The 23,951-nt window shown below is 39.3% G+C and overlaps 1 protein-coding gene across 2 annotated transcripts in view; it reads right to left on the bottom strand.

Annotated features, from left to right (window-relative positions):
• The window catches only part of LOC144598370 (dual specificity testis-specific protein kinase 2-like), a 77,860-nt gene continuing 53,909 nt past the window's right edge, over positions 1-23,951 (bottom strand). The window contains exons 8-12 of one of the 2 annotated variants that reach the window (XM_078408452.1): positions 21,127-21,210; positions 19,064-19,150; positions 16,271-16,412; positions 6,872-7,795; positions 1-5,500 (exon numbers count right to left, since the gene is read on the bottom strand). In XM_078408452.1, coding sequence (XP_078264578.1) covers positions 5,322-5,500; positions 6,872-7,795; positions 16,271-16,412; positions 19,064-19,150; positions 21,127-21,210 — 1,416 coding nt within the window. In that variant the 3' untranslated portion in view covers positions 1-5,321. Of the gene's footprint in view, positions 7,796-16,270; positions 16,413-19,063; positions 19,151-21,126; positions 21,211-23,951 lie in introns of both variants that reach the window. The other variant, XM_078408453.1, reaches the window with a different exon arrangement.

Genomic DNA, 23,951 nt, shown 5'->3' with positions numbered 1-23,951 from the left:
ATTATATTCTGAATTTAAGACATATCAAACTTCATAAATAAGAAAATAGATCTACATAAACATTTTCTTCCTGTTGCAAAAAGGAATTTTGCATAAAAATGGAGTGATACAATGTAAGGGCTTCATTTCAAGTGCAAATGATCTAGTCATTTAAGTGTCTAATATCACCTGTTAAAATAAACATGTTATAATTGAAATCTGTCACGCTTGCATGAGTAAATCATTGTTATAATGAAAGCATTACACAATTCTAAATTCGCAAAAAATACATGATACAAGTTTAGTTGAGATGCAATTAAACAAAATAGATGGCATTTTAAATTTAAGCAAATGCTCTATAGTACACATTAAAACAGCACTTTCGTGATGCTATCACAAAACACATCCTATTCAATGATTTTTCTAATGTAGCACACATTTCTCAGAACATGGTAGTTTCACAATTGCTAGGTAATTAGTGGTCATTTCAGAATTTTCTTTCCTATTAAATTGGAAAGGAACAGTTCCATTTAACAAACTTACTGTATATATATATTATTCAAGTTATTCTTTGCAACTGCAAATTTTCTCCAATCATTTGTCATTATTCAGTGTTGCAGCAAAGGAGCAGAATGCTAAAATTTAAAATCATTGATCGTTTCAATTCCAGATTGATTTTTAAAATGAAATTCAGGTTTAACATCTCTTCAGTGCCCAAACTTGTAATTTGGATTTACACAGCATCTTCTGTTGATAATCCATTGTTCGCAGGTTCCATTTTTCACAATGCAACATACATGACCAAGTGAACGTCTAAATGTGCACGAGCAAATTTGTTGTTTGACTCTTTGCAATGCGATTCCTAGAAAATTACAAATTGTAGATTACACTACATAACTAGATCATCTGCAGTGGTAAATGTACCAAACAATTAAAATTCAAGGATTTCTCCATAATCATTACAAAAATAATTTCCAAGTCTCAAGCAGGCTTCAATTGCCTATCAATAAAAACAAAGCTTGCTCGCAAAGTTCGGCAAGTTTTGAGGATTTGCTTCAAGAAAATATAATTTGGATACATTTGGTACTGTTACAATTCAAAGTAATTTTTCACATTTTGCAAATACAAAAATGCCCTTACAAAAATGTTAATTTTTTTTGCTGCCACATTGAGTTTTAATGCAAACATGCAATTAGTTCCCACTTTTCCAAAGAAAAATGATAGCAGATGGAAACTAGACTCCAAATAACCTTGGTGGAATGAATACCCACTTCACTGACACCAATACTTATGATCAGCAAAATTGATCAGAGCCTAGCACCAACATTATTTTTTTAAATTAGAGACTCCATAAATTTAAATATGTGTTGCCTATCCATGAATGGCTACCTTGCACGCTGAAAAATAGCATTTCCATATTTTGGGGAGGGGGGGGGGCAGCAGGACTTTCCATTTTCATACTGTTTCAAAAAATAATTAGTGCCCAGGATCTCTTCACCATTCTTCTGCAAAAGCTTAGTTTGTCTTAAATATGCAGATAAAACCGCTCAACTTGTTATAATTTTGATGGAATCGTTTTATGTGCTTTAAATAGCTATGTGGCGGGTTGAGTTCCCCTTAAAATTCCTGATTAATGTATCACAAATGTTCAGCCAGAAACCATGTTCAAATGATGGAAATGTGAAGAACAGCAAGTGTCAATACATTCATTTGCCCATTCTGAAAATTATATGTAAAAGAGAAATGAACCGAAGAAAGCAAATTAACTTTCAACTGCAAACTTGAGGATAATTATCTCTTTTTTTTTTTGCACTTAATGATTTGCAAATAAATGAATCACATGAAAATGGTTTAATAGAAGATCAACTGATAATCAAAGTCATACATAATTTTAATTGGGGTTCAAGTTACAATTCTATTCTAAACCTTGACAATTATGTCTCGACTTAAACTTAGGTTTTGAAATGCTTACCTTTTATTGGTAAATTTTCTTCCCATCTTGCCAAACAATTTGACAAAATAATGCCTTTCCAAAAATGTCTAATGCATGTTGTACATTTAGTTGACAAATTCACACTAGGGGATCATTTGACCTCAATAAGTACTTCACGAAGAAATGCAAGAAAAGCAAAAATCCTGCTACGTGAAAGTAAATTACACTTCATACAATCAGTAGCCACAACCCAAAGGACTCATTAAAGCAGTTATAAAAATAAGCGGTTTTCAAATCAATTATGTGTTAAATAATTGAAAAGACAGATGGACTTCAGTGATGAATTTGAAATGAATAAAAGGTGCTGAGAAAAGTTCTCTCCACCCACTGAAAATGCACATTTCACAGGAACTTCCAGATAGATCACCGTTTATTCATTACATTGAAAACTGGTGAAATTGTAAAGAAAACAATTTAATAGCTTTTGCTGAGCACAGATCACTCATTACATAATCATTTTTCAATTGGGCCATCACATTTCTCAAAAATCCTGTCTTTACACCATCCCCAATAGTGATTTGTGCGATTCATCTCTCTGAACTTACACACCATCTGAAGCTGCATGCATGGCCCAATGCTATGTGGTGGATTCCAGGTGGAAGTCCCCCTTCATATTACAGAGAATAGTGATGGCTTCACAGTATATCACAAATATCCTATATGGATTTTTATTGTTACATAGAGAGGGTCCCAAGTAGCTATATATTTGTATATACTTTAAGAATCCATGTGCAGACAGCATGAGCATAATTATGAAAATAACTCAGTAGTAAATAGTTAAGTGGAGATGCCTAAAATATTAATCTGCACCTTGTCAAAAACTGTGGTACAAGCTTTAACATATCCCTCCAAGTTTGGAAATGAAGTTAATCCTGCAAATGAAAAGATCTGAAATCTACAGAGAAAAAGTAGGGCAATTTGTATAGGTTTCCTTTTCTATGACAATTTTACATAATTTTGTTCAGGGACAACTCAGATTTTCCTTCTGTAGTTATTCCTACAGAGTAAAATGTCAGTATTAGTTGTTAGGACATTCAGTTTTTTCTATTGCATTACTGAGAAATTATCATGCATCCAGAAATGTGAAAATAATTCGAGTTACATTTGTTACATGCAATTTTATTCAGGGTGGCAAGGCCAGGCTTTCAGCTTAATACAATTCTCTGCAGTTATTATATTGAACATTTTAAAACTATATTACATGAAAAAATGTCACCTTTCCTTTAGTACAGCAGTACTAAATAGCTATTGAAACATGGATTAAAGAAAACCAGAGTCAGATTTAAAATTCAATCTCACTTAGTTTCTGCCCTTTCATGCCTGGTTCCATTTCTGAAATGCAAAATATCAAGAATTCTCAATTCAGAAATGGAAAGTTGTGTGAATTTTTTTTGTTTAAGTCCAAATTAGGAATTTAATGCACTACTCAAATGCCCGTGTTGTTTCATGAAAGTACACAATAGCAACTATTGAATAGGGTCCAATGTCAGAGTGTTGTGCTAGAGGGCTAGGCTTGATCATTTTTCCAGCCTCAAAGTTCCAGCAATTTTAAATGGTGCAAAACTTTGGGAAAAACATGTGTATGTATATGTAATAATATATATATATATATATATAATATATATATAACTACAGCATGTCACACATGTATGCGCATTTACATTGTACATTTCAACTACATTATGCATCAAGTTGAGACACTTCTACAAATCTTCAAGAATCCTTTTTTTAATGGAGTCTTGCGCATATTCTGGATATTACAGAAAACCAAGACATTTGGATAGTCCCACTTTTGTTAAACAATCATCACCTTCATTTTTTTCTCCCAAGGGTGATGGTAATCCAGCAGATCACAGGCAGGTTCTCACGTACGTAGAGGCTTGTACAAAACTTGGTGGATCGGGAGTCAAAAAGGGCAAGGAGGAACCAGAATGTTTTAAGTGCATGTTGATAACATACATAGTGTCAAGGCACCCTTGGGTAGAAGTAGCAATAGAATACAAGTAAAAAAAGATTATCCTGAATTTAAGTCTATAATCTTTCAAGTGACAGCTGTTTTTTTTGCCTTGCAACGAGTGTAGACTGGTTCAAGTACTAACAGAAAAATGGTACAGTATCAACGAGACCCTGCCGTCACCACTAAATGGGGGGAAAAATTAAACTGAAGATGCAAAAAAAAAACGAGAGAAATTAACAGAACATTTAGCAGGTCATAGAGCATCTACGAGTATCTATTATCTCTTCCAAATATGCAACCTGAAATGCTGAGCCTTTCTAGAATTTTTAAATCTCCATCATCCCTCACATTCTCAAATAAACTGTCTGTGTTTTTGTTGTGCAACAATTCTTTCATTTTTTAGTTTGATGATAGATTTGGAAGTAGTTATAAACCAGTATATAGTATTTATGTCCACCTGGTATTAGTAATCCACTAGTTTTAGTTTCCACACTGTTTAACATTCTATTTGGAAACAACACCATTTTAATAAAGCCAAAAGAAAGGCATTTTAAAAGACAAACCGTTAAAAATACAAAGTTGTATTCGTTCTCGCTTAAGATGTTGTGGTAACCCTAATCCAATTGAATGATGGTGCATGGCAAATGTAGTTGTATCCTAGAAGTAAAGCTCATTAAAATAAAAGATAATCTATGCTGCAACATGCAGCACTTCACCCTCATGCAAGGCTACAACTATAAAGTCAATAACATAGTGCAACTTCTCTTATTATCTTTGAGAAAGAAACATGGTAAATTGAATAGAAGCTGGGAAAGACCTTTTCATTCTGGTATTAGATTAGTTGGTCACACTTCAATACCACAACTGTGAATATAATGAGCCATTTTCACCATAGCATTGAATTGTGCATTTGTCTTGCAAACCTCCAGTGCAGAGGAAAAATAGAAAATGACCATAACGAATTTTAAAAAGGGTTAGAAAGTAAATAGTACAAGATTTAACAATCCATGCCCTTCAAGTAGTCCGAATAACATGTAATTTTAAGAATGAACTAAAACGCGTGGTGATTTAAAAAAAAATCAAATACACCTCAAAGTAAGCTGTACACCTGCCAAATCAATGCAAGATTTCAACACATTTCAGTTTAAAAACTAAAGAGCTTTAAGAAAACAAAAGTATAAGCCAATTAGCACTGGATTTTTTTCTTCACCGTAACGCAGATGGTCAAACTGTATGTTATTCAAAAGGAAACTGGTTGTCACAAGAAAATAACTGTACACAAATAAAAAAAACTAAAATAACACTATTTAAAGAAAATTAGAAGCAATGCTTAATGAATTTAATTTCACAGGTCTGAACACTTGGCAATACATTTCCCATCTGTTCAATATATCAAATCTGATTGGGGTAGAAAATGTCAGATTTGTACACAAAATGCATAGCTGTAGGAAAATCTGGAATAAATTTGAACCATGGGTTACGATTATCCCAGGTAACCTTACCATCAAAGGTGCAAACTGTATGGTCTAAATTATCTTCATGAATATTTTCAATCTGCGTTAAATCCAGACCTTGGTTAAACAAAAATGTAACAATAAAATTGTTCTGTAATTCACATCCATTATTAAAATCTAATTGATTAAATAAAATAGGTGGAGTAGTAAACATCTGGGCAGGGTCATTTGCACCGGGTAAATGAGAGAAGCAGGAAATACAAATCTACTTTTGAACCATGGCACAGCGGCCATTTACAAAGCAATAGGCAAGAGGGGTTCACATTCTTGGAAGAGATCAAGAGAAGAAAACTAATTCAAATAAAATCTCATTATAATGGAATTGATTGCACAGTAAAAGATAAACACACCTTGTTTTTTGCAAATTAAAAAAATCTTTGCACTAATTCTGTGAATTGACCCATCATAAACAATTATGTACATGGCACCTTGCGGCAATACATCCAATTCTAGTTACAGTAGTCCAGGTTGAAATACAAAATATACAGTAGTAGCATCTTTCATGCTATAGAAAAGAAAGTGATGAAGTGCTTTTCTCGTAAGAAGAAACATTTGTGGTCCACTTTGTCATTTAAAATAAAACAAATGTAATCAAAAACTATATCCCGTGTGTGGACGCAGAAGATCGCATTGACACAATGTGGTTTAGTATGTATATACTGGTACCTTTGGATTTGCAGGCTATTCTTAAATGCAACAGTAATTTTATCTAAGGCAGGTTTGGATGCAATCATGGAAATAAGATTGAATGGTTTTAAATAATTCTTAAAATAAAAGTATAACTTAGGAAAAAAAATCTCAATTTAGCACAAATTTAAAAATGCAATTAAGCTGGCTATTTTTCTAATTCAAAATGGAAGTCAGCATGACTATTTAAGTCCATATAAAATGCAACAAGAGAAAAAAATAAAATATTTTATTTGCTTTCAGGTTGAGAAAACTAGTCAGCTGATCTGTACAAAACATTTATACACCCCACAAATACTGAATAATGCTGGGGTATATAGGGCTTGTGCACAGATCATATTTAGTAGAAGATACCTACAGCTGGTTTATGATGCTACTTCCATAAAATGTTTGAAATAACAAGACGGGAAAGGTTCACCTGAATAAATTATAACAATTTATATCACTGGCCTACCACCAAATATCAAATGATTGTTCAGAATAGACTAACATCCATAGTACCAGAATCCACATTAGAAAATTGCTTTGGAATTCTAGACTTACACATCCTTCCTACCAAAATAAAAACTGATTTTTTTTTTATTAAGCAGAAAAAGTACTGTTATGAAACCTCTGTACGATATTCATAAATGTGCCTTCAAATATCGCATTTTGACTGGAGGTGACATGGATTTGAAGCCAACACCACAGATGAATGCCCTTCCCTATCGGATGCTTCAGCTGCAAAGACAGCACAGTTACCTGGGTCCATTTCATCTCGCTCCAGTGCAATACTGACACTAAAAGACGACTTGGATTCTGGTATTGCTAATTTTGACATGTCTCTCTGCATTTCTTGCTCCTCCATTTCTTCACCAGAAATTGAGCGATTCCAGTTGCCGTATGAGGTACCATTTAAATTTGGCTCATCACCTCCTGCTATACGATTACAATCGAGACTCTCCGGAACACGAGGAGTCAAGCTTTGATTAGTTTTTAAGGTTATTAATTGTGTTCTGCTAACCGTACATAGGTCATTTACATCTGGTACATTCTCGATCCCTGAACAGTCCACTGCATCATGCTGTTCTGATGCTAAAGATTGCGGAGTTTGACGTTTACATTTAAATGGTGGAATTTCCAATGCAGAATATTTGGAGCTGTTCGACCCTTTCTGCCTCACATCAGTCCCAACCTGCAATGGGTCACACTTCCCCAACGTTAATGAAAAGGGCCCAAAACTGTGACATTCTTTTGTTGGCAAATCAGGTGAACCTGGAAGGGATCGATATCGTCGCTCACAGAGAAGAGTTTCCTGAAAATCGCCAATAAAGTTCTGCTTGGCTTGGGACGTTGAAGTGTATGAATAGTCGACAGAATCGGGTGAAGGCAGATCAAACGTTAGTGATATTACCGATTTACTTGGTGTGTCCACAAATTTTATTTTTCCACCTTTCAAGTCCTGCCTTGCAATGAAGGGGTTAATTTTGTGTGCAGTTCCCTTGGTAGGAGTGTAGTACGGATCTTGAACATTAATCTTCCGGCTGACCTTTCGGGTAAATAAGTCAGACTGACTACGAGAAAGCCATATATTACGATGTGGCCGAGGTGATTTAGGTGGAATGCTATCAGTCGGAATTGCCAGAGGGTTGCACCTTTTTATTGCCTGTCCTTTCTCTTCAGCACCTATAAATGGACACAAATAAAGAACATTACAACAATTACAGTTTAACGGCTATTTTAATTTAAATACGCTATCCTGGCTAGTACCACGTTTCTAATCCCCAAAGGCTAATCTGCTTTGCATAAAATAACCAGATGGCAGCAAAACTACCAAAAGAAACATAACCATTCCCTTGTGTAGAACTGCAGATGCTGGTGTATAGACAGGGCCCTTGCACGATAGATCAAAAAGTCAAAGGGTGTGACGCACGGAGTCGCTCAAGCGTTCTGGAGGACAAGCAAGCCTCCGACATACACTCATCACACGCGCAACACGTACGTCCCATTGAGTTACACCAGCATTTTGTCTACCTTCGATTTAAATTAGCATCTGCACTTCTTTCCTACACATTTTGTCCGTTCCACTGCAAAATCTCCTCAAGGTATGTCTACTTTGAAGTTCTCTCTCTCCGACGAGAGAGGAGGAGAATGCACCGAGTTAGCAACAGGCTGTGCCCGGGAATTGATTGCAGAGAAGGATGAATGAGATGACTGCGCGTTATAAGCCGGCTTTGTATCCATCCAGCGGTGGCACATTGACAACGCTGAACGCTTGTGTAGGGAGGTACTGCAGACGCTGGCTTCAACCGAAGATGAGACACATAAAGCTGAAGTAACTCAGCAGGTCAGGATTCTAAAAAGCTGAACACTTACTGTACAGCGAGTCTTCAGAGTTCATTAGAGCTCCTCCTCGCTTACATTTCCCCCCACACCACAGCTCTATAGTGTGCCGTGGGTCACCAGGTGTCAGGTTTACACTGCGTTTCTCATCATGATGATTTATCTAGTACAATGCGGTCGTCACATTGGAAACGGCGCCAGTGGAAATGGAGACAGAGAGAGCAGAGAGCTTAACTTCCACGCAAAAACAAAGGACTAACTTTGCAGTTCAAGACGTGGCTCCTGTTCAAAATACCTCGGGTTTACACTCCCTCATGGCTGCCAATGCCCTTCCAGAGCTGGATACACTACAGCGACTCTGGGCTGAGTCACCAGAAGGAGCCCAGCCAAGACATGCTACAACTGGATGGATGCCCCACTTCATGTCCACAACCCATCAATGCCATAATTACACGGCATGTCCTGGAACAAGATGGCCAGGTCCAGAGTCTGTCTGACCTCTTCCCTCTCGTGTCTTGCCGTCTTTGAATTTGAAGGGAATTGGAAGCTTAAAACATGTTGTCCTCCACATTGTGTAGAGAGGAACTACAGATGCTGGTGTAAACCGAAGATAGACACAAAATGCTGGAGTAACTCAGTGGGACAGGCAGCATCTCTGGAGAGACGGAATGGGTGACACCTCTTGTCGAGAAGGATCTGGACCCGTAACGTCACCCATTCCCTCTCTCCAGAGATGCCGCCTGTCCCGCTGAGTTACTCCAGCATTTTGTATCTAACGTGTCCTCCACAGCATCACTTCAAGGGGAAGCGGCGTCCAAACTGCGATGTCAACCATTGTATTGTAATGAGTGGAGAACTGATTTGCCATCCGTGACCAGAGGCTTCACTTCATGCACTGGTATCGGCCACAGACACAAGTCAAGGCACATTTATGACACGCAAGGAAACAACAGTCAAGCAGCCTGATGTGATTAAGCACTGTAATTATGTGGTGCCATTCATAAAGATTTTTGGTTGGGGCTGAGGTGTTGCAAGTTTAGTGGCGATTTTGGCTTCAGTATCCGGCAGAATTCTGGCAAAAAATGCGACAATTGACTGGGTGCTGGGATACTAAGGGCTTGCTTCCAGTTCACCACTTGTCCTCCAGAAGGTGTTGCGTGGCAACATTACAGGTCAGGGGTCATGACCTTGCCAGCTGTGCGAGAGCGCTATACTGAAGAAAGACAGTGTTGGAGTAACCCAGAGCATCAGGCAGCATCTCTGGAGAAAAAGGATGGGTGCTGTCTCGGGTCAGGAGTCTGAAGAAGGGTCTGACCCGCTAAGTTACTCCAGCACTTTGTGCAAAAACCGTCCTCTTGTCAGCTTATTTTTAAAGTAGTTCTAATTTAAGAATGTGCAACCCTGATAAATATAAAATAAAAGTTTAACTGACCAACAAAACATTGTTAGAATGGTCATAACCTGCTCCTCTTGGCTAATCCACTGTAAGTATACACCAATGAGCCAAAACATTATGACTACTGACAGGTGAAGTGAATAACATTGATTACCTTGTTACAATGGCACCTGTCAAAGGGTGGGATATTTTAGGCAGCAAGTGAACAGTCAGTTCTTGAAGTTGATGTGTTGGATGCAGGAGAAATAGGCAAGAGTAAAGACCCGAGCGACTTTGACAAGGGCCAAGTTGTTATGGCCCGATGACTGGTCAGAGCATCTCTGAAATGGCAAGGGTTGTGGGGTGCTCACGGTCAGCAGTGGTCAGAGGGGGGACAAACCACAAACTGGCGACAGGGTGTTGGGTGCCCAAGGCTCACCGATGCGCAAGGGCAACGAAGGTTATCCCATCTGGTCCGAGACGACAGAAGGTCTACTGTGGCACAAGCCACGGAAAATTTTAATGGTGGTCACGGGAGGAATGTGACACAATACACAGTGCATCACACCCTGCTGCGTAGTCAGTGTGCCCATGACCCCTGTCCACCGTCAAAAACGCCCACATTGGGCACACGAGCGTCGGAACTGGTCCTTGGAGCAGTGGAAGGTGGTCGCCTAGTCCGATTTGTCCAGTTTTAGATCATGTGGTTGGCCGTATACGTGTGCACCGTTTACCTGGAGAAGTGATGGCACCAGGATGCACTGTGGGAAGACGACAAGCTGGTGGAGGGAGTGTGATGCTCTGGGCAATGTTCTGCTGGGAAACCCTGGGTCCGGCCATTCATGTGGACGTCAATTTGACATGTGTCACCTACCTAAACATCGTTGCAGACCAGATACAACCCTTCATGGCAATTATATTCTCTGATGGCACTGGCCTCTTTCAGCAGAATAATGCACCCTGCCCGACATTGTTCGGGAATGGTTTGAGGAACACGATGAAGTGTTCACGGTGTTGCCTTGGCCTCCAGATCTCAATCTGATTGAGCATCTGTGGGATATGCTGGATCGACAAGTCCGATCCACGGCGGCTCCACCTCGTAACTTACAGGACTTGAAGGATCTGCTGTTTTGGTGCCAGATACCACAGGACACCTTCAGGGGTCTTGTAGAGTCCATGGCTCGGTGGGTCGACGCTGTTTTGGCGGCACATGGAGGACCAACAGCATATTAGGCAGGTGGTCATAATATTTTGGCTCATCAGTGTATCATGGGACAGAGTATCTACACAACTACACAACTTTTTTTTTTAAGGCCTCTCGCAATCCATATTGAAGCCCAACTGCAATCACACAGACATTGATATTAAAAACCACATCAGGTGGGAGTTCCGATCAGGGCGAGGATGAGGGGCATAATTTAATTTTTAAATGGGAACACAACCCGCACATTGATCTGACACCAGATAACATATTATGTTTGTGTCCTATCTTGGAGCAGTAACATTTCATTAAACACATTTAAAACAGTTTTTGCCAGTACAAGCGAGAATCCAGATCTAAAGCCAGATCCTGCTTGGCTGGCTCCCCCGTGCTTGAGTGTTACAGTACAAACAAACAGCTGCCCAAACAAACATAAAAATGGTGAATAAGGAGATGAAAAGAATAAGATCAGTCAAAACAAAACATTAGGGAAAACCTGATTTATCCAAACAGCAGGTCCAATGTTATAACTTACATTTGCAAAATGATTAAAACTCCAGACGCTCGGGAAAAGGTCTACTCATCTCAACAACGTTTAAACAAATGACTTATTCAATGGAAAGAAAAAGGCAGACAGTCCCAATTACATGTTTCTCACCAGTGGCAAAGGAGTAGTTTTGGACAATTATCAATCTAGTGCTTACCTCCTTTTACGGTCACAGTAAAATACTGCATCTAGTAGCAATAGGGTGATGAGGTATTGGCTTTTCTAAATAAAAATTTGCATCTCAGTGCATATGAGGGCAAAGCCATAAAACTATCTCGCCCTTGAGCATGAAAACAAGAGACTACAGATGCTGGAAGCTTGAGCACAAAGCAAAGTGCTCAAGTGTGGAGTTGCAAATTTACACCTCAGGCAACACCTGTGGAGTGCAAAGAACAGATATTTTTTGGTCCTTTTCCCTCCACAGATGCTACGTGGCCTGCCGAGTTACATAGAACTGTACAGAACAGGAAAGGCCCTTCGACCCACACTATCTGTGTCGAATGTGATGCTAAGACCAACTCTTATCTGCCCATACATAATCCATGTCCCAGCATATCCATATACCTATCCAAAAGTCTCTTAAATGCCACTATCGCAACTGCCTCCACCACCACCCCCGACAATGCATTTCAAACACACACTTCCCTCCTACAACAAACTTGCCCTGCCCATATTCTTTAAACTTTGCCCCTCTCAACTGACAGCTATGTTCTTCATTATTTGATCTTTCAATCCTTGGAAAAAAGATTGACCGTCTAACCTATCTATCCCTCTTCTAATTTTATGCACTTCTATCACATCTCCCCTCAACCTCCAGTGTTCCTGAGAAAACAATCCCAGTCTGTCCAATCTCTCCACGTAGCTAATTACCCATAATCCAGGAATTGTTCTGGTAAAACCATGTAACCTTTCCAAAGCCTCCACATCCTTCTGGCAATTAGGCAACCAGAACTGCATGCAGTACGCCAAATGCACCGTAACCAAATACCTATGACTTCCTGGCTCTTGTACCCAATGCCCAGACTGAAGGCAAACATACCATCAGCCTTCTTTAGCCACTACCATTTTCACAGAGTTAAGGAATTGGACCCCAGGAACCCTCTGTACATCAATGCTGTTAAGGTTCCTCCCATTATGTGTATATTTTCCCCTTAATTTGATCTCCCAAAATGCAACAGCTCCCTTGTTCGGTCGGATCAATCATCTACCATTTCTCCATCCATTTCTGTTGCTAATCTATATGTTGCTGTATACTTTGACAGCTTTCCTCCAACACCTTGTCTTTTAGCATTCTTTAAATATATTATTTTATATAATAAATTGTTCGATGAACATGCAATTGTCGACGCCAGAAACGTGGCGACTCTTGTGTACTGCCTAGGTGAGGTCTGCTGTATGATTTTACCGGGCTGTATGCAAAACAAAGCATTTCACAGTACCTAGGTACATTTGACAAGAAAGTATCATTAAATCATTGAAAAGGAGAGGAGACTACTGGCCCCAAAGTAGTCCCTGGCCACGTCTTTGGGAGCAGCAGCAGAAGCATTCATGGGCATCATTAACCCTTTCCTACTCCAATCGGAATGCCCTGCAAGGATGTATTCTCAGCTCCTTACAAAAACCCCGAAACACTCACAACCGAGCAGGCAAATTCTGCTCTAACCCCATTTACAAGATTGATGACAGTACTGCAGTGAGCCAGATCTTGAACAATGACAAAACAGTGCACAAAGGAGATAGAGCGCTTAGTAATATGGAGTCAAGATAACAACTTCTCCCACAATGTCAGCAAGACGAAGGAGGTAGTTATTGACTTCAAGAAACAAGGTGATGTACTTGCTCCAATCAGCATCAACGTTGCCATCGTGGAAATGATCGAGAGCTTCAAGTTCCTGGGCATGAATATCGCCAAATGGGTTCTAGACCAACCACAATGAAGCCATGGCCAAGAAAGTACACCATTACCGAGACTTCTTCAGAAGTAACCAGGAAATTCAGAATGTCTCTAATGGCTCTTACCAAATCTACAGATATACTGTAGAAAGCAGACTATCTGAACCACAACTTAGTTTGGCAATAACTGCCAAAGACCACAGGAAATTGCAGAGTTATGGATGTAGTCCAGTCTGACAAACCAGCTCCCCAAATAAACTTTATCTACATATAAAGGACCATTTACTCTGCAGTTATTCCCCAATCTCCACTCTTCAAGTAGAAGATATGAGAGGCTGTACCACTAGATTGAGGAATAACTTCTTCCCTGCTGAATCTGACATCTGAATGGAGCTCTCAAACTCGGGGCACAGTTCCAATTTCCCAACCTACCACATTGCAGCGCCTGCACTTTCGCTGTAGCTGTAACGCTATAATGCTGTAAGAGTCAGCATTTTGGTATTTTTCTTTGCATTACCCACTATACTTGTGTATAACTTGATTGTACCCATGTACATTACAACTTGACCAGAAAGCATACAAAGTTTGTCACCACATTACAGTACGTGACAATAAACAAATCTTGCAGATTTTTCAATTTTCTTCAGACGATGTAATTTTTGCCAGCGTGCAATTCTATAAACGCTGGTAGCTTTTCTTTGTTATTTGCCAGTTCTGCTTGCACAAGCTAAATTGATGGTGCCTGGTAAAATGACCAGGAACAAATTCAAAGGCAAGCCCAAATATACTTTCCAATAAAAGTAACTGAATAATCAACTCATTCCTTTTCCCTTTCTTTGCTCAGGAAGATATCACATTACAAAACAAAATTGTTCAAGACAAAAAGCAGTTGGGGGGGAAATCACAGCCGTGAGAAGTGGCATACAGTTCAGTCATTTCTCATCCTGGTACAATTCGTGGTAAAGTGTGGAACAGTTCCTTTGACCATCTCTGCCACTGGCCCTCAAGCACAAATTAAATTTTTCTTCTTGCATCCCCATCTATTCGCATCCCCATCCCCCAAATCTCCTGCAAACACCCAAACTATATTAACCCTTCTGACCAACAGATCTTTGGCAGATAGCTGGAATTACAGCACCCAGGTGAAGCCCATCTGATTACTGGGATAAGGCATCATGCAAGATCATAATCAAACCCAGGTCTCTGGTGCCGAGATTAACACCACTGAGTGACTGCTGCATAGTCGTTGAAGTCAAGCTGAGAACTAATCAAATCGTCCAGTTTAGTCCATCACCCAATGTCAAAATGTACCTCAAGTATACCAAAAATCAGAGTTGTACACACGCAAGCAGGCCTTTCAACCCACACTGACCTTTTTTTACTCGTCTATACGAATCTCATGTGCCCACATGGGGTCCTTTTAGTTTTTGACCATTTTAGTGCCTTCCAAAATGTCTTTTAAATAACTCTTTTGGCAACCATGTACCAATTATCAACCATTGTGTAAAAAAATATTTCCCTTCCAATTCCTCTCAGCTTAAACCCAAGACTTCTTATTTATAGCAACCCTACCATGTAGAAGATTCTGGCTAGCTACCATCACCATGATTCATAAAATTTTCCAAGTCTTTATCAGGTCACCAATCCGCCTTCTTCGCTCCAGGGAAAACAAACCCAACCTATCCAAATGTCTCCCTGAAGCTAAAGTCCTCAAATCCTGGCACATCTCCTCTGCACTCTCAGCAGCCCAACCGTATCAATTCTATTGCACGGTGACCAGAACTGCACACAATACTTTTAAGTGCCATCTATCCAGTGTTTTGTAAAGTTGCAATAAACATCCCAAATTTTATATCTCACACCCCAACTTGTGAAAGCATGCACATGCCTTCACCACGCTCATGGACCTATGGATTTGTACCCAGAGGACCCGTTATTCATTAACATTATTTTACGTCCCATCATTTACTATGTTCTACCCTACTTGACTTTCTAAAATCTGTCACCTTGCACTTGTGAATTAAATTTCAACTGCCAATAAACTGCATAACTTTCCATTTTATCTATATCCTGGTGTAGTTTCAGATAACCTTGTTATCCACACCACAAATGTTCACATCATCTACAAACTGATCTCAGCTCCCATATTCACATCCAAAGTAATAAATTGCAAGCAACAAATGTACCAACACTGGATAGACTTTCAATCAGAAAAGCATCCTCCACCACTGCCTTCTGCCTCCTATCATCAAGCCACTTTTGGTTCTAATTAATCAACTCAGTTGGATCCCACTTTCTGGACCAGCATACTTAGCAGAATTGTGGTAAATGCCTTATTAAATTCTACGTTGACATCGACCGCATTCGTTCATAATTCATATAGTTACCTTCTCAATATACTAAAGTTAGTGAGGTATTTATTCCCCTGCACAAAGCAATGCTGATTATTCCTGATCAGCAAATGGCTTTCCAAATGTACATAAATCTTAACACTTAGGACTTTCTCCAATAATTAACTACCACTAATGCACAGCTCATCAGGTTAGGAAAAGACAAGACAATCCAACAGATGTTCATTGAAGAATAAATAATTTTATGTGTCACAAACTTTACATATAATGATGAAAATCAGCAAAATAATGTTGCTGCAATTACTCTTGACAGGAAGAATAAACAGAACTTCAGATGACAGGTAGCTAATGTTTCTGCTCTTTCTTTACACCATCCCCTGGAGGTTTGGAGGCTATAAAAGAATAAAATAGCTCTATTTGACAATCTTGCGAATGAAAAAGGCATGCTTACTTTTTTGTAGATTAATTGGCTTGCTCTCCATACTTTCTTCACTGTTAATGCATCTATTTTGCTCCTCATCTTGTAGTTGTGATATAATCTGTTCTATCATATTTACTATTTCTGGAAAGGATGGGCGAAGCTTTGGATCCATCTGGAAAAAAGTATTAAAGCATTTTTCCTTTTCAATTAAGTGCATTAAAAAAAAATCAGTTTATCGTTTTAGTTACCCGTTTTTTTTTAAACAGAAAATCTAGCCAAAAGATGCTTAATGAATTACTACTGAAAATCGGACATTTTAATATAGAATATAATTAGAACTACAGATATGAAATGGGTGCTTTACTATTATCTGCGAAATAGTTAAAAATCTCTTGGAGATAGTATAAAAAAATACACGTCATTTGACTCAAATGCCCTGCCCATTGACATTGACATATGTCAGACTTTCGTTAGCACCAGACTCAAATGCCTTGGGACATTTTAATCCATTCAACACGTGATATACATGCAACTTGTTGTGGTGACTGATGGGATATTAAATATATTAGAGAAATTAAAATAGGTAGTGGGGCACTATGTCGATCACCAATAACAATGGCAGTTTTGTCTCATTCAAATTATGAAAAAATTGAAATTGAAAGTAACATTGTTGAAGTGCCAAAAGAATAATAACCAGGACATGATTAGGTATGATAAATAGGTAGTAAATACTTAAAATGAAAGTGAAAGACGAGGAGTGCAATGGTAAACTGAATGCACGCATTTTTGGTCTGAGGTGAAAGTGGAAATAGGAGAATATAATGGTAAAATTAGGAATCTCAAGTAGGGCGATACCAATGGCATATGCCAGATGCATCAATTAACTAATTGCCAAGTTAATATTGGCATGACAAGTTAAGAAATTTCAAAGTCCAAACTCTTTCACTCTGCTGAACTTGATATTTGTGGATTATCAGGTTACGGAGCTGTGCTTCATACAAAGAAAAAACAATCTGATTTTATGGAGCTGTACATCATACATCATTCTGACTTTATACTAGTGATTGAGGGGCCCCAACACCCAACTGAAGACCTGTTTTGAGCAGAGCACACACAATGCATAACATTCACTTTTATGGTTCTCTGTTACTATTGTAATTTAAAGAATATACAAGGCAGCTAACAAAAAAATCACATTCTCCTCCTCTTTATCTATATGGGATAGTTAAATTAAATATATGCAATGGCTTTATCCATACATGAGGGAGGGAGGAATAGAGGTACTAAACTAAACTCTTAAGCCTTACATTGGGTAAAGCGGGATGGACGTGAAGTCAAACTATGTCCCTACAGACCAGGAAAGAATTTAACAGGATGAAAATTCAAAAAATGTGCTGTGAAACAGTCAGTTACTAAAAGTGACAGGCTTTTTGCACGAGAATAACATATTATCTCCAATCAATATACTTCCAGCCCTTGTAACTTACCTATTGTTTCCAAAAACATTGAAAACACAACTTGAAAGACTAGAGCAGATATTTAAAAATGACAATACCCCAAAGCGATGTTTTCAATTGCAATGCATTCCTAAGTTGTATAGCAAGATATACATAACTAAACTTAATTTGCTCTCTCTCCTTGATCATGCCTTCTTTCTAATAATTTACCCTCTAGATCGCTAACTTTTTATTTTAAGAGATTCGGTAAAAAAAAGCGATTTTTTTTTAATTTCCACTGATTTTGCAAACACATGCCGAATAACTTTCAACAGCCCTGTTTCTGGAGATGCCCTCATTTCCAGCACCTGTTTACATTTAATATCCAAAAGAACCGTCAATCAATGCACAGCTCATTAAAGGAGATTTTTTAAAATTAAAATTCTGCTACAAAATTGAGAGAATGTAAATGCAGAGCTGCATAATTACATTTAAATAGAAGTTATTCAAAAACGTAATTAAACATTTAATTACTCCTGATTCAAACTCTTTACCCATCGGCAATTTGAACCAAAGTGGGCAAACAATAGTCATGCCTTACAGCAGTGATTTTAGTGCAAATTCCACTGGCAAAATTAGCAATAATGCACCAACGTAGAGAGGTAGGGTGTCAACAGAGCATGAACAAGCCCTTCAGCCCACAATATTTGCAGCAACCATGATGCCAAATTCAAATAATCCCCTCTGCCTATATTTAACTGCATAAATGCAGATGATGGGAGTTGATAATATTGCGAACATCAAATGCCACCAGCCTTACCATTACCAAATAGCAATGTATTTCCACTTGTATTTGCCTTTATATTTTCATTTTTAACGAGAATATCAATTGAAATCTTTCAGGCTAAATGAGCATCAGTAATTATGTTTTATTCACGTTTTAGTATTGACAGGAAACCAACAAGAATGTAGGGCACGGAACATTTAGCACAGGAACAGGTCTTTTGGCCTACAATGCCAAACATGAAGCAGAGATAAACTAATCCACTTTGCCTACATGCATTTATCACTCATCTGTAACTGAGCCAACTTCAACATCTACTGTCCATGTGGGGAGTGTATTTCCCCATTGCTGTTAGTCAGAGGTAACATTTCATAAAGTAGTTATTCTTTTAAAAAAAGCAGAGCATGGAAGATTTCTATTCAAGGTTGCAACTTCGGAGTGAACAATATACTCATGCTACATTCCAGGAAAACTTCCCCACTGCTATCTTATCAGATAGAAGAATAACATAACCGTAGGACTTTTTTTGCAAGTGTTGACATTTCCCTTCTCCGTCCATTGGTTTATCTAGAAAAAGATTATTTTTTACTGTAATTTACTCACATTGCAACAATTGAAGGCAAGTTGAAGAAAGCAGGGTGGGCAGTCCCCTACCATGTTCTGAAACGCATCATAGTCCAATCCAAATTTCTAAATTTTTGAAAGGGCAAAGGGAAGAGGAAAACAATTAATTGTATGATGGAGATACACATTTAAAATAAAGTGTGAAACACAGATAATATATACAATTAAATCTATTGTAATAGATCATAAAGAGTGAAGGATGTCATTGTCTCAGCGACACTTATCAGATGTGCCAGGTCACTAATTAGTTCTAAACTGCACCGATTTTCCAATTTATCTTTGCATGTGAATTAGGCACACTTCTATTTCAACAACAGAACTTAATTTGTGAAAAGTTGATTTAAATAGTAAAAACATTGTTCCAAGTCAACTGACCCAAAAAATATTGCTTAACAAATAATAATTGGATAGCAGTAACAGGATCATTCCGAGTCAGCATGGATTTACGAAGGGGAAATCATGCTTGACAAATCTACTGGAATTTTTTGAGGATGTAACTAGGAAAATTGACAGGGGAGAGTCAGTGGATGTGGTGTACCTCGACTTTCAGAAAGCCTTCGACAAGGTCCCACATAGGAGATTAGTGGGCTAAATTAGAGCACATGGTATTGGGGGTAGGGTACTGACATGGATAGAAAATTGGTTGACAGACAGAAAGCAAAGAGTGGGGATAAATGGGTCCCTTTCGGAATGGCAGGCAGTGACCAGTGGGGTACCGCAAGGTTCGGTGCTGGGACCCCAGCTATTTACGATATACATTAATGACAGATGAAGGGATTAAAAGTACCATTAGCAAATTTGCAGATGATACTAAGCTGGGGGGTAGTGTGAATTGTGAGGAAGATGCAATAAGGCTGCAGGGTGACTTGGACAGGTTGTGTGAGTGGGCGGATACATGGCAGATGCAGTTTAATGTAGATAAGTGTGAGGTTATTCACTTTGGAAGTAAGAATAGAAAGGCAGATTATTATCTGAATGGTGTCAAGTTAGGAAGAGGGGATGTTCAACGAGATCTGGGTGTCCTAGTGCATCAGTCACGGAAAGGAAGCATGCAGGTACAGCAGGCAGTGAAGAAAGCCAATGGAATGTTGGCCTTCATAACAAGAGGAGTTGAGTATAGGAGCAAAGAGGTCCTTCTACAGTTGTACCGGGCCCTGGTGAGACCGCACCTGGAGTACTGTGTGCAGCGTAGGTTCACTAGGTTAATTCCCGGAATGGCGGGACTGTCGTATGTTGAAAGGCTGGAGCAATTAGGCTTGTATACACTGGAATATAGAAGGATGAGGGGGGATCTTATTGAAACATATAAGATAATTAGGGGATTGGACACATTAGAGGCAGGAAACATGTTCCCAATGTTGGGAGAGTCCAGAACAAGGGGCCACAGTTTAAGAATAAGGGGTAGGCCATTTAGAACGGAGATGAGGAAGAACTTTTTCAGTCAGAGAGTGGTGAAGGTGTGGAATTCTCTGCCTCAGAAGGCAGTGGAGGCCAGTTCGTTGGATGCTTTCAAGAGAGAGCTGGATAGAGCTCTTAAGGATAGCGGAGTGAGGGGGTATGGGGAGAAGGCAGGAACGGGGTACTGATAGAGAGTGATCAGCCATGATCGCATTGAATGGCGGTGCTGGCTCGAAGGGCTGAATGGCCTACTCCTGCATCTATTGTCTATTGTCTATATTCAAATGTTTGCATAGATCACAATGGCTCAAGGTGATGCGTTTCCTCAAGGAACCTTTCCAAAAATTAACGATTACAAATTTGGAACATATTTCCATAATTTGTTAAAATCTACCAAGTTGATCCATGATAATCATGTTGGAAAACTGTTCAAATACAGCATTTCCATGAGGATATTGTCCACACTATATGACTATGCTAAAAGAAATTTATTTTTGAACGTTGCCTAGAAATAAACTTGCTCTTAATAGGCAATGCATTAATCAGTGATAAAATTTGGTCAGCTTGGTAAACCACAAAAGAAACAGAACATCTTTGACATTTCGATTTTGCTTATCTTTTCGGAAGCATAATAAATTTCTTACCACTGTTCGAGGGAGATAATCAGGGTCAGCTTGTATCCGAGCTATAATTTCACACAGAATAATCCCAAATGAAAATACATCGGCCTGCCATTAGATGAGGGACATTATTAATAAAAGGCTTTCCAACAACTAAATATATAAAAATTAAACATTAATCTTGTACATAAAAAGTGTCTTTCATCTTCTCAGAACCAAGGTACCCAGCAGAGAAATATTTTTGTAGTTACCTTTATTCAGCCTATTCACATAGCAACATTTCACAAATAATTAAAATATTTTGGTAATATTGGTAGCGGGGGAAAAAAAGATTTGGTCATATTGCCGGAAACACTGCTGTAAAGATTTTTTATTCAGCTGAACAGGTGGATCTAGCTACAGGCTGCTCTTAAATGAAACCCTTTTGCTCAAAAGCATTAGCGTGTGTCCAAACAGCCAAGTAGAATACTGTAACATACCTAGTGTACAGTAATCGGGGACCCTTCCTTTCCTCTCCCCCCCCCCCCCCCCCCAACCATTCGGCAGATTCACTCATAGCACAATTACTACTGGGCACCTCACTCAGTACCCCATATTCTGTTGAAATGTTCCAAAAGAACCCCTCCAACCAAGACTGAGGTGGTCAAAACAGTTAATATAGTTGGGTTCGTTTGTGAACATCTGAAATTACTGAAAATTCAGAATCAATGAATTACAACAAATTAAACATTGAAAATATTTTTGGCAGAGGGCAAAGATAAAAGATGCATCCATAAACTGAAAATGAATCATTAAATAAAAACATAACTACAAATCAACATCTAAAATTCATCTGAACACTAACTGTCGTGATGCAAAAGTTTTAACCCAACTGAAGTTTAGCATGCAGGTTTATCTGCCCAGAGGTTGGGAAATACTGGTAATTTCCAGCATTTGCATTGATGTCAGAGCAGAAAATCCACCCTTTAAGCTTAGCAAAATGGAGCTCTCCTCGCCTTACATGGCAAAATTAGATTTGAGTTTTAAAGTAGCAAATGAATACAGAATAACAAGCATTTTATGGCAATTAAACTTATTTGTGGTGCAAAGCTTTATGCATTTTCCAATGCTCCACCGCAATGCAGCAGATACACTGATGAGCCAAAACATTATGACCACCTGCCTAATATGCTGTTGGTCCTCTGTGTGCCGCCAAAACAGCAACGACCCGCCGAGGCATGGACTCTACAAGACCCCTGAAGGTGTCCTGTGGTATCTGGCACCAAAACATTCGCAGCAGATCCTTTAAGTCCTGTAAGTTGCGAGGTGGAGCCGCCGTGTCCATTCAGCACATCCCACAGATGCTCAATCGGATTGAGATCTGGAGAATTTAGAGACCAGGACAACACCATGAACACTTCATCATGTTCCTCAAACCATTCCTGAACAATGTGTGCAGTGCGCATTATCCTGCTGAAAGAGGCCACTACCATCAGGGAATACCATTGCCATGAAGGGGAGTACCTGGTCTGCAATGATGTTTCGGTAGGTGACATGTGTCAAATTGACGTCCACATGAATGGCCAGACCCAGGGATTCCCAGCAGAACGTGGCCCAGAGCATCACACTCCTTCGACCAGCTTGTCATCTTCCCACAGTGAATCCTGGTGCCATCACTTCCCCAGGTAAACGGCGCACGCACACGTACATGGCCATCCACGTGATCTAAAAGAAAACGGGGCTCATCGGACCAGTCAACCTTCTTCCACTGCTCCAAGGTCCAGTTCCGACACTCGCATGCCCAATGTAGGCGCTTTCGACAATGGACAGGGGTCACCATGGGCACTGACTGGCCTGTGGCCACGCAGCCCCAGACGCAGCAGGGTGCGATGCACTGTGTATTGTGACACATTCCTCCCGCGACCACCATTAAGATTTTCTGTGACTTGTGGCACAGTAGACCTTCTGTCGCTTTGGACCAGACGGGATAGCTTTTGTCGCGCTTCGATGAGCCTTGGGCGCCCAACACCCTGTCGCCGGTTTGTGGTTTGTCCCTCCTCGGACCACTGTCAGTAGGTACTCAGCACTGCTGACCGGGAGCACCCCACAAGCCTTGCCATTTCAGAGATGCTCTGACCCAGTCGTCTGGCCATAACAATTTGGCCCTTGTCAAAGTCGCTCAGGTCTTTACTCCTGCCCATTTCTTCTGTATCCAACACATTAACTTCAAGAACTGACTGTTCACTTGCTGCCTAATACATCCCACCCCTTGACAGGTGCCATTGTAACAAGATAATCAATGTTATTCACTTCACCTGTCAGTAGTCATAATGTTTTGGTTAATCGGTGTATTGTTGCTCTCTGAATTTATCAATGAGCTCGGTTCAATCCTGACCTCTGGCGCTGTGCAGAATTCGCACATTCTGCTTAGGGTCCCCACGTTCCCCTCCACATCCCAGAGACGTGCTGGCTACTTTAAATACATGTAGATGGGTGGCAAGGGATCAATGTGGAGCGGAGGAGTTGATGCAAGAATAGATTACATGGAAATAAGTGTGATTATTGCACTGAGAACTCAATCAGCCGAATAGCCTTCATCTGAGAAATAGGATTATATTTTAGTTCAAAACTGGCTACATTTAGGAAAATTATATTTATAAAGTGATTACAAACAAAATAATACCCTTAAAAACTTAAAGCAGTCATTGCATGCAAAGGATATGCAACAAAATACTAAACATGACTTCTTTCATTTACATGACATTGCTGTGTCCCAAACATTAGGTGCCCTGAAATGGGGGGATTATGTATAAACACTGCTATAATTTCTATATGGTGAAACCAAAATGTATAAAAATGGCCTTTATTAA

This window comes from Rhinoraja longicauda, chromosome 11 (assembly GCF_053455715.1).
Source record: "Rhinoraja longicauda isolate Sanriku21f chromosome 11, sRhiLon1.1, whole genome shotgun sequence".
Classification (NCBI taxonomy): domain Eukaryota; kingdom Metazoa; phylum Chordata; class Chondrichthyes; order Rajiformes; family Arhynchobatidae; genus Rhinoraja; species Rhinoraja longicauda.
Note: the sequence above shows the minus strand (reverse complement) of the source record. Positions and strands in the feature narration are given on the sequence as shown.